The sequence below is a fragment of the Phacochoerus africanus genome, chromosome 11 (assembly GCF_016906955.1).
Source record: "Phacochoerus africanus isolate WHEZ1 chromosome 11, ROS_Pafr_v1, whole genome shotgun sequence".
Classification (NCBI taxonomy): domain Eukaryota; kingdom Metazoa; phylum Chordata; class Mammalia; order Artiodactyla; family Suidae; genus Phacochoerus; species Phacochoerus africanus.
In genome coordinates this window covers 102,567,481-102,579,488 of record NC_062554.1, presented here as the reverse complement: position 1 = coordinate 102,579,488, position 12,008 = coordinate 102,567,481, and the positions used below count along the sequence as shown (strand labels likewise).

Genomic DNA, 12,008 nt, shown 5'->3' with positions numbered 1-12,008 from the left:
ATACCTACTATACACACTTCAAATTACCCTTTAGATTCTTCACTACCAGGCTCATGGCGCCATAGGTTTTAAGTATTCTGCTACCAGGTGCTGGTCTACTATGATCGTGCAGGCTGGGAGAGGCCAAATCCCTCTTAATTTTAGAAATTAGGACCAGAGTGCGACAAGGCAGGTGTTCCTGCGACCTGAAAGTTAGGAGGTGGTCTAGGGAGCCAGGCCGTGTCAGAACGGCTGGTAGAGTGTCGGGGATGCCCGGGCGGGCCGGCAGGGGGGGACGCGCGCCTCCGCGCCGAGGTCCGCGGGGGCGGCCATCTTGGTAGGAACTGGCCGGGCGGCCCCGCGCCGAGCTGGCAGGCTCTAAGGTCACAATAAGTGAGTGACCGGGCGACACGGAACGGCATCTAGCTGGGCTGGGGCCCCGCGCAGCCTCGGGGCGCCCGGTGGGCCGCGGCGCCAGCTCGTCCCAGGATGGTGAGGCGGCGAGCACTGAGGCGCTGCCTGCAGCTGCTGGCGCTCTCGGCGGAGCCGGCGCGGCGGGCCCGGAGGCGGAGGAACCCGGCCGCCGGCCGCCGCGGCCCCTCCCGCTGCGCCGGGGCGCTGTGGCCGGTAGCAGAGGAGCGGCCACGGCGGCGGCGCGCGCTCTCGGCCTCCCCCTGCGCCAGGTGAGCCCACGCCCCCACGCCCCCGCGCCCGCCTCTCCAGGTCCCGCCCGCCAGCTGTTCCCCAGCGCGGCGCGCCTCGCTTCCTCCTGGGTCTTTGGGTGGAGCGGCCTCACGCCCCGGCCTGGGGCTGCTTGGACTCTTCGCGGAGTAGAGCGGGCTGTGAGTCGATTCCTGCTCCCGAGCCCTGCCTCATCCTGGAGATGCTGCGCTTGTGAGTGGCAGGGATTCGTTGGAATTTCCACACATCGCGAGGTGGGGAGCCCGCATCTCTGAAGCTGCCTGGGTGAGGAGCCACAGGATTTTTTACTCTACTTGGGAGCCGTCTTTGGCTTTTGTTATGGGTCCTATCTTCTCTGCACATTTCTAGGTTGCATCTTCACTGATTGGAATAAATGTGGGTGTATCTTTTGGTTGTATTGTAAACGAGTGGGTGAACTACTTCCTTAGAGTAATTTATTTCTGCTTCACCGATAGTATTTATCTTGTAAAAATCCGTTCCAACAGGTTTCTCATTTGATCTTGAAAGTTAACCACGGAATGAGCGAAAGATTGGAGCAAGGTGCGGCGGGGTGGTTGGAAGCCCGTGCTTTCTTGAGTTTTCTGTCCGGTGGTAGTTTGTTTCTCAAATTGAGTATTATTGCAGGCTTTTCAGGACAGTTATTCAAATAGTTCCCCCCGCTTTTGGGTAGAACTAGCTGTAATCTTGGTAGTTGAGATAAATACTCTTCATCAGATGCATCACATCTCAGTTGAACCTGGAAGGTATTAAGGGAATGAGAAAAGATAACCTTTAAAAAGTCACTTTCTTCTTGTCCTTGCCTTTACTGCGGTTGATCTATCTATAATATGACTCACCTGGTTTACTTTGGCTTATTAGCATGACATGTTTGCTGTATCTGATTAATTTACTGAGAGAAATCATTCCTGAGATACAGCTCTCTGGAAATTAAGAATTAATTTCCATCTTTGTTGACAATGGTTATTTAGCAGTTCCATTTCTGTTTTAACTTTGATTGGTTTTGGTTTATCCTCAGACATCGATGTCGTTTAGAAAGAAGTTATGCACTCTTTAAAAAGAAAAGATTACCTATGTCACACGGTAGTCTGATTTTATTGCAAGAAAATATTAGGTCTGTTAGAGAAGAAATTTAGGGCTTGTTTAAAACTTGAGAGAGATTGACTCCAGTTCAAACTGAAATTAAACTGAAAATGTCACAATTTTCAGATTTTATTTGGTTATATCCTGCAGACTTTCCTGCTGTAAGAATACCTGCGTCTCTAAGAGAGGAAAATGCTTGGTCCATTTCTCATGCTCTTATTTTCATTCACGATTTCAAATTGTGCAGATTTGATATTGTAAACTTTAAGTTTTAATTAGTCCAGTTTCAACTGTGTGAAGGACATTTTAATATTAGTATTCCATCATAGGGTTTGGGTTTTGGTTGTTTAGGTGGTAGTCATCTTCATGTATTTGAAAAAGGGTATTATGTTACTTTGATTATTAGTGAGTTTGGGAAATTGGGATTTTTAAGAACATTTTGTCTGTGTTTGGAAAAGTAGCATTTGCCTTTAATTTTGTTGTTTGTTGTTTGATTCTGCTTTTTCTTTGTAGTGGTAGATAGCTGTGGGTTTTTCCATTCCATTCTACCCTTTTTTTTTTGTAAATTAGAATATGGCTGTAGCTGGAAGACAATGTTTTCATTGAAGTATTATTGGGGAAGTGAACTGTGCCTGTAATTAATGGTTAACGAGCACTTTTATCCTGAAGGCCTGTAAGGGCATGTATAACACTGGCATTAAAAAAATCACCCATATGATTTCCAGCATAATGTACAAAGTCCTGTACCATTCTAGCTGGTAGAATACTGAAGAATTCTACTTGTCTATACTTAAAATACTTTGCTTGATTTGTCTTTTAAATTTAATAACCACTTAGTGTATTTTTAAATACTTTATTAACAGGTATTTGTGACATACTATGTATGAACTCACATATCCCCAGGAGCAGTTAGTTTTTATCAACTTACCTGGTTAAATGATGTATTATAACTTTATAATTTACACAGTTTTTTCAAGTACTCTTTTATATATTTATTTTTAGCTTGGTTTTATGGACATGCACTTTGTGAGATTATTAATCCACTTCCACAGATGAAGAAAATAGGAAACTGAGAGTCTGGGAGATTCAATCATTTGCCCAAGAAAGCACAGCAGCCTTGCCCTTTGACAGAATATGCATATAAACTGCTGCTTCTTGTTTGAAAAGGGTATCAATTGTGAAGATGAGAGTGGTTTGGATCAGCAAGCTTTGGTCATCATCACAGCCCTAGGTTGCACCCCTAAACCTGTTGGTTGTGAATGGTCAGTACTATTGGCTATGACAGAGCACAGGGCTGGCATTTGAATGGATCAGCATAAATTTGAAAGTAATTGAAAATGAACTCAGTATGTGCCTGCTACCTAGAACTATTCTTCTTTCCCCTTGGAGGCTGTAGATTTTCCTGTTTATTTAATTGGGGGGCCTTCCCAGATTAAGAGACAGTAACATATTGATCCAACAGTAAATGCTTATAGACTTCTGTGCTCTTTTGTAATCTCTCTCAGAAGAATGCATTTGTCAGAATAAAGAAATGCCAAGCTTCCTCATTGTTACTGGCCATCCTTAAACTGGGTAGATAACTGTTTTGCTTACAAAAGATCCTGATGCTAGGACAACTGGAAGATAGCAGTAATTTGTTTTGAAAGTAATTTTTTGTATTTTGAAGGTCCTTCAAACTACAAAGATGTTTATTTTCAAGTTACTATATTCAATTCTGTGGCTTGTTCAGAGAGTTGATGAGAAGTACTACTATATATATTAAGAGTATTGTGCTCTTGTATGGTTGAAGTAACTAATGACAGCTTAAAGAGTTTCTGAGCTGAAAGTTCTTTTTTTAAAACTTGAGGCCAGTTTATCTGTTTATCAGCTAAACTAAATGAAAAACCCCTGATATGGTGAAATGTGTCATTTATCTTCCCATGCTGACCACACACTCTCTTGGTTCTAAATGTTTCCAAGCATAATAATTCAGGTGAGAATATGGTGAATCAACAGTCCAGGCTCCGTCACCAGCTTGAGCTGGACCCTAGGAGTGTCAGGTAACTCTCTGACCTGACTTGTTTTATCAGTAAAAGAAAGGGGTCACACAGAGATGATTTGAGTCATGGAGCGTTCAAGCTGGAAAGGACCTTAGAGAGTTTGTGGCCAGTCCAAACTCTTTTAACCTAACAGATTTCCTGTTTCTACTTGTGCAAGAGTTTTTATCCTCTCATGATACCACAAAGCTGAAACATCTAAATTAGACTTTTGCACCATTTCACAGAGATGAGGTACAGATCTTCCTGACTTTGGATGGGGTTATGTCCTCATAGCCATGATGTGAGTTGAAAATATCATAATTTGAAAATGCGTTTAATACAGTTAACCTATCAAACATTGTAGCTAAGCTTGATCTACCTTCAATGTGCTCAGAATACTTATGTTAGCCCACACTTGGACAAAATCATCTCACACAAAGCCTATCTTACAATTAAGTCTTAACTCGCTCATGTAATTTATTGAATACTGTAGTGAAAGTAAAAAAGGGAATGGTTCTAAGTGTTTGGGTTGTTTACCATCTTGATGGATAGCCAGTGATCCCAGTCACTCACTGGGAGCTGTGTTCTGCTGCCACTGCCCAGCATGGCAAGGGAGTGTTTTTCAGCCCACATATGACTAGCCTGAGAAAAGATGAAAATTCACAATTCAGAGTAGGATTTCTACTGAATGCCTATCGCTTTTGCACCATTGTGAAGTTGAAAAATCGTAAACTGAACCATCGTAAGTTGAGAATTGCCTGTACTTTAAAATTCTTGCTTGAAAGTTCATTCCTTTCTCATTCTTTCCTCATTGTGTCTCAGTTTTATAGGGGGAGGAAATGTTTGTGGTGTGTAAGTGTATGTGTGTTGTTCAGAGCCCATTTTTTTAATTGGGTGAAAGTGAATGCTGGGGCACATGTGAAATATCATAGTGAGGAATTTGACATAAACTTTAGATGTTCTTGGCAACACTCTTTTGGGTAAGCATGATTATTTTAATTTCTTTTTGCTTAGCTCTCTGAATATTTTAAAATCATACTTTATAATACTCATCTCCAATTTAGTATAAACTTCTCATATTTTAATACCTTTTGTTGGAGACATTACTATGCATATAAATGGTACCCTGTGGCCATAGATTGATGTCTTCCAGGTTTTCCCAGGCTACAGGGCTTTCAGTGCTAAAACTGGAAAAGCCCCCAGGTATTGATTCTTTTACCTGAATACACCTTAAATGAAGGTGTCTCTCCATGGGACTTGATTAAAAATTCTTCCAATTGGAAGGATAAAATGCCAGTGGTTATATGCTGGATGAACTCAAAGACATCTTTTCAAGGCAAGGAAACTATCTCCAGGGTTCCATGTATATTTTCTGTTTATATGACTGAAATACTATTTGTTCTTTTCTGAGTAACTTTAAGTGAGAACAGTTAAGCAATTAAATAGATTAGTTATATCATTTGAAATCTCCATGTAAAATAAAAAAAGGCAGTTGTAAGGGAACTAGTATTTATTGAGTGTCTACTAAGTGCTTTTTACTTTGAAAGGATAAAAGACATTGTTGAAAGCAAGAAGGGCTAGCCTTGGAGTTCCCGTCATGGCTCAGTGGTTAGGAACCATGAGGTTGCAGGTGCGGTACCTGGCCTTGCTCAGTGGGTTAAGGATCTGGCGTTGCCATGAGCTGTGGTGTAGGTTGCAGACACGGCTCGGATCCCGCGTTGCTGTGGCTCTGGTGTAGGCTCGTGTCTACAGCTCTGATTCAACCCCTCGCCTGGGAACCAAAAAAAAAAAAAAGAAGGACTAGCCTTGTCAGACCATACTGTTGACTGTGTGCTACTAACTTTAGAACCTAGGTATCTGTTCAAGATAAATTTATGGGATTATCCTTGCAGATTCAGTATGATTAATGGAAAGAGCATGGGCTTTGCGATCTGATCAACTTGAGCTGGATTTCCAGGTACAACTATTACCAGCTTTTTGACTTTAGGCATACTATTAAACTCTGTAAACCTCCAGTACATCACTTGTAACACAAGGATAATATCTGTCTCGTGGGAATGTTGTGAGAATTAAGTGAGATAATATACAATAAAGTGACACATTCAAGTGCTCAATAAATAGTATAAGTATAGCAATCATGTGTGCAGCTCTCTGTGTGCACGTTTGGATTGGGAAAGCTCTATTTTTGGATAGTTACCTTTTGTGATTTTATAGCTTCCCTAAGCTTGCAAGGTGTGTGTTGTGGTCCAAGCATGGGTTGAAAAAAGAATTTCCAGACTCCGAGTGAGGTAAGAAGAGAGATGAGTTTATTGAGATAATAAATGCTGCTAGTACAGCAGGATGCCTTCCGATGGTCAGGGAAAGCCAACCCCCAGTAGATGTTGACTGCTTGTTTTTATAGCCAGAGGGTAAGGGAAAAGGTGGTAGGGCTTTGCTGGGGGTCTGAAACTTGCTTCATCCCTGATAAGAGTCTGCTTGGGTAAGCCATTGCTTTATCCTGAGAAAGAGCGCTTACTGGGGTGCTACTTCCTTATCGGAAGGGAGCCAGGCCTGTCAAACATCAGCTCCAGGTTTTGTTGTTTGAGCTGATAATGCTGCAGCTTGAGTTGCACATTATGGTCACTGTATCAGTTAGGATTAGATTGGGGGGGTATCCAGAGTTGGAAGGTTCAGACCTGGTATATGGCTTCTGTCTGAGGTCCTGGTTATCTATGCCATTCCTAGGAAGTGGCCCTCAGACTCATGGCTCAGGAAGACTCCAGGCAGCGGGATGCAGGAAGAATCAAGAATGCTTTCCTTTCCTTTGAGGAGACTGGAAGTGCCAAGTAAGACTTCTGCTTCTGTCACATTGGCCAAAGTGTTATCCACATGGCAGTCCCTAGCTGGAAGGCGGGCAGGTGTAGTCATTAACCAGTGTATAGCTACCCCAGTGTAGTTCTGTTACTGAGGAGAAATGGGGACTGGACTTTATGGTAGGTGTCTTCTGGTCTTTACCGCTTCGTTACCACTTCACCGTCATAGAATTCAATCACTCAAGTATTCCCTAAGATTTTTCAATTAATTTTTTTTATCTCCACATTAGTAGACTCGGTGAGAATGCTCCCCCTCCCCCCCCACCTTTCTTTCTTTTTAGGGCCTCACCTGTGGCATGTAGAGGTTCCCAGGCTAGGGGGCTAATTGGAGCTACAGCTTCCAGCCTACGCCACAGCCAGAGCAACGCCAGATCTGAGCTGTGTCTGCGACCTACGCCACAGCTCATGGCAACACTGGATCCTTAACCCACTGAGTGAGGCCAGGGATCGAACCCACATCCTCATGGATACTTACTTGGATTCGTTTCTGCTGCACCACAGGGGGAATTCTGAGAATGCCCTCCCCTTTAAAGGCCTGAACCTGCGGCATATGGAAGTTCCCAGTCCAATCTGAGTTGCAGCTGCCGGCCACAGCAACACCGATCGAAGACACGTCTTCTATCTACACTGGAAGCAGCTCATGGCAACACTGGATCCTTAACCCACTGAGTGAGGCTAGGGATTGAACCTACATCCTCATGGATACTAGTAAGATTCATTACCACTGAGCCATGATGGGAACCCTGAGAATGCCCTTCTTGAATTTTGTCTCATTGTCCTTTGGTTACTTTTGCTTTGCTTATAATGGGATTCCCAGCAGATTCTTACACAGAAAATTAACTCTATCCCAGGGAAGAGTAGTTAGGAGTTTAACAAATATTTATTGGGCGCTCATAGTGTACAGGCTGCTATGGGTTATTATAGACAGTGTGACCCATCCCTGAGTGTGTTTCTTTTCCTTTTTTTGGGGGGGGGGGCAGGGGTTGGTTTCCTAAGTGCATAGAGTTGAACTTGTGACTCAGGACTGAGTGCCAGCCTGAGACCCATCAAACTTTGTCCTTAGCTGTGTAGTCTTCCCAGTCCTGGTACTGTGTGGCCATCCTGGGTTAAGGCCACCTTTCTCATTTAGGGTGTAGGGCGGGAGGAGAAGGCTTGATTGTTGGCAGCTGCCACCCTGGTGTAAATTTGGGGGTATCAAATTTGGTCCTTCCTAAATGCTGTCTTTGTGCCTATGGCTGATTCAGAGTGGTAGTTCTCAATCCTGCCTACATATCAGAATCACCCACAGAGGTTTTAAAAACTACCTGGGGAGCTCCCCAGCAGACATTTTGATTCAGGAGCCTCTGGTTAGTTTAAAAAAGCTCCATAGGTGGATGTGATGTGCAGCCAGAAGTGAGGGTCGATTGGGAAATACTCTAGGGAGGAGTCCCATGTTGCCCCTTTTCAGTCTTACTTGAAATCAGACCCCTCCTTGATAACCTGTTTTGACCCCCCCAGAAGGGGAGCTGGGAGAGGTCAGAGGTTAGTAGGGTTACCTGTGTAGGAGATGGAAAACAGGGACATGCTTTAGGGGACATTTAACTGGAGCTGGCCTTGCCTGCCTGTTTGGTTTGTTCCTATTGTGGGAAATTTTTCCTTTGAGCCGAAGAACCTCAGTAACTAGGGCTCAAGCTCTGGGGAGAGTGCTGGATGTGGAAGTGGCCACTGTTAGGATTTTGAGTTTGCACATTTTTGTTCCCTGGGGGGCAATACCGGGAGATGAAGTGGGTAAGGGTGGAGAAGATTATTAGTTTCAGAACCAGGATGCAGTCAAGGCTTATGAGAACCTCCTGTGTATCTGGAGAAGTTGGTGGGGGTCACAGGAGTTGCATTGGAATCCTGTAGAGCATGGTAGTTTCATATTTATTTTAAAGAGTTATGTGAATTACAGGAAGACCAGGGCTTCTCTTAATCAAATATAAGAACCAAAAGACATTCCAGAGTTTATTCTCTTTCAGTTTATTCATACCATTGCCCACAGTCCCCCTGTCCTATTAGTGCAGAAATTTCAAACAGGAATAGTATTCTACTAACCCTTATTAAATAGTGTTTAGGTCATAGTAAAACAGTGGCTTAGTTATTGAGGGTTGACTGTGTACCAGGCACTGGGCTAAGGATTATGGACATTTTGTCCAATAGTCTTATGAATAGGCAGCAGACAAGGAAACTAAAGCTGAGAAAGCATGACAAGGGGAGTTCCCATTGTGGCTCAGCAGTAAGGAGCTTGACTAGTAGCCAGGAGGATGTGGGTTCGATTTGTGAGCTGTGGTATAGGTTGCAGACGAGGCTCGGATCCCACGTTGCTGTGGCTGTGCTGTGCTGGGAGCTTGCATATGCTGAGGGTGCGGCCCTAAAAAGACAAAAAAAAAAAAAAATGGAGTTCCCATTGTGGCTCAGGGGTAATGATCCTGACTAGTATCTGTGAAGATTGGGGTTTGGTCCCTGGCCTTGCTCAGTGGATTAAGGATCCATTGCTGCTCTGAGCTGTGGTGTGGATCGCAGACATAGCTTGGATCCTGTGTTGCTGTGACTGTGGTGTAGGCTGGTAGCTGCAACTTCGATTTGACCCTTAGCTTGGGAACTTCCATATTCGGTCCTGGGGGAAAAAAAAAGAGACCTTTAATATTCTATTAGTTGATTTCTTGGGAGTATCCGCAAGGTCTTCACTCTGAACCTGCTGTTACAACTGTCAGGTGATGGGCCAAACGGGTCCTGACCCCAGTACTGCCCTGGGCATTGCTTCCTTGAAAAAGCCGCCACTGTTGGTTTGTTTTTTGTCATTGACCTTTTTCTCACGGAGGATCAGCAGGGCTGACATCCAGGGCAGAATAATTGTCTGCCTTTCTGCCACGTTCGTTCATAAACGAATCAGAGGTTCACATAACCCCTCTAGTGACTTTCTTGTTTTCCATTACCCTCTGTCGACATCAGGGCCCTTTAACTTGTTGGCTGCTTTCAAAAGCTTAAGAGCCTCTTCAGCATCTCTGACCCCGTGGATCACAGAACTTCCTTGTCAGTATGAACCACTCGGCATGTAAGGAAAAGTGTTCCTTATCACGTCAAGATTTTGGGCTAGTTGTTTTGGAAGTGCTTTATTCTAAAGGCTACTGTTTTCATTATTCAGAGCTGATACTTTTTGTAAACACGATAACTGTATGGTTGCTTGTGATTTTTTTTCCTCCTGCGGATTTTGAATCCTTGAAGCTTGGGGCTTGTGTTGCTCACTGTACCTGGAGGGTTTAGAACTTAAATGTAGTAGATGTTAAGTGTGACTTTAAATATGCTGTAAGTACAGGCCCTTACACATTGTATCTGAAATTGTATTTTAAGATTGGAAGTCTAAGGCTATTTGATGTATCAGATTTGTCATGAAATGTCTTCTGAAGTACTTTATGCTCTGAGTAACTCCCCGTCAGCCTGATCAGCCTGTGAAACCACATTTTCTTCTTGGAGCTGGCTTTGCTGTTCTTAGGTGAAAAACACTTGGCTTATCCCCTCCTAACTCGGCCTTAGGGAAAGTGGCCAGATTTGAGCTGCTAACTTGCTTACCAGGGCTTGCAGCTTGGGAGCAGCAGTCCAAGGCCCTTGGCCACTTTGGAGGGGACAGCTCTTTGGTGGCCTTAGCTGGCTCTTTGGTGCATCCAAAGATTGTTAGAATATTCAGGTGGAAGGATGGCCTTTTTCGAGTATGGCTAAGTCCTCTCATTTTACAGATGAATAAAGTGAGCCTTGATAATAAGTGACTTTTTAAAGGTTGCAGAATTCAGTAGAGCAAAAGTTGGAACCAGGACTGAAGTCAGAAGTTTTTTTTTTTTGTCTTTTTGCCATTTCTTGGGCTGCTCCCGTGGCATATGGAGGTTCCCAGGCTAGGGGTCGAATCGGAACTGTAGCCACCGGCTTATGCCAGAGCCACAGCAACGCGGGATCCGAGCCGTGTCTGCAACCTACACCACAGCGCCACGGCAGCGCCGGATCGTTAACCCACTGAGCAAGGGCAGGGACCAAACCCGCAACCTCATGGTTCCTAGTCAGATTCGTTAACCACTGCGCCACGATGGGAACTCCTAAAGTCAGAAGTTTTTAAAAGATTGCGTTTTTCTTATTACCCTTCCTGCCTATCCAGGAACTGTGAAGACATGTTTTCCCATTCTTTTTTTTTTTTTTTTAATGGGTTATGATTTAAAAACAAGCTTTTCTTTTTGCATAATTGATTATGAGATGTGAGGGAGGGAAAGAGAGATATCATATTTTCAAAGTATATTTTTGTTGAAATCTTGAATTAGGAAATAGTAACTTTTATTTTTTATTTTATTTTAATTAATTAATTAATTTTATTTTCCCACTGTACAGCAAGGGGATCAAGTTATCCTTACATGTGTACATTACAATTACATTTTTTTCCCCACCCTTTGTTCTGTTGCAACATGAGTGTCTGGACATAGTTCTCAGGAAATAGTAACTTTTAAGATCCTCTAACATATTTAGGGTACATTTTGAACTTTTACAGGCATCATGTTAGTTTTCTTATTCCCCCCCTTTCCAATTAAATAATTTGGTGTATTATTTATGTATTATTTATATATCCCAAATGAATTGCACTTCTTGTTTGGTATTTTTATGATATCAAGGAGGCAAAAACTATCATTTTGATAAATATTATTTTTATGCTTGTTTTCTCAATTTGCCATAATGTGCCATTTTAATTTGATTATCCCAAAGATACCAGTTGTGATACTGTAAGTGATATTTTTAAATGGACTTTAGTCTTAAGCTGGTTGTTTATCTTGCTTTCTGTTTCTAATTCTCATCAAAGCTTTGCTTATTTACATATAGGAAAAACACCCATTGTAGAGGAAGCACCTAGTGTTTATTTTATGACTTAAAATATGTAAAGAGCCTGTGAAGTGACTTTTAGTTCAATATATTGGATATTGCCTAATAACAAAGAATTTTCAAAGCCTTTGGCATTCCAGCATCAAGAACATTTGTTGTTCTTGACTACTTTTTAGAAAGAAAACTTGTTCTCTAATTTGCATCCTACGGAGTCTGGTTTTACATTGATTCATCCCTCTCAAAACTATTCTGGGTCCTGTGTGCTCTTGGTAAGTTAGCATTACTTTGCTTTGTGAATTATTTGTGTCAAATGACAAAAATAACACAGTTTAGTAACAGGTTTGCTGTCTTTATTCAAGGGGTAACAGCCTATGGATTAGGGTAGTTCAGGGCCTCACAAGCTGTGGAGCCCCAGTCCCTGGGGATTGGGGCAGGAGCAAATTCTATAGAACTTGTTAGAAGAGGCAGCCTGGAAACAGCGCATGATTGGCCAGGAGGTCCTATT

The 12,008-nt window shown here is 42.9% G+C and overlaps 1 protein-coding gene across 3 annotated transcripts in view; it reads left to right on the top strand.

Moving 5' to 3' along the window:
- Positions 1–304: 304 nt before the first annotated feature.
- Positions 305–12,008, top strand: part of NAPEPLD (N-acyl phosphatidylethanolamine phospholipase D) — a 50,260-nt gene continuing 38,556 nt past the window's right edge. Inside the window, exon 1 of one of the 3 annotated variants that reach the window (XM_047754181.1) lies at positions 305–662. In XM_047754181.1, coding sequence (XP_047610137.1) covers positions 469–662 — 194 coding nt within the window. In that variant the 5' untranslated portion in view covers positions 305–468. The other 2 variants (XM_047754182.1, XM_047754183.1) reach the window with 2 other exon arrangements.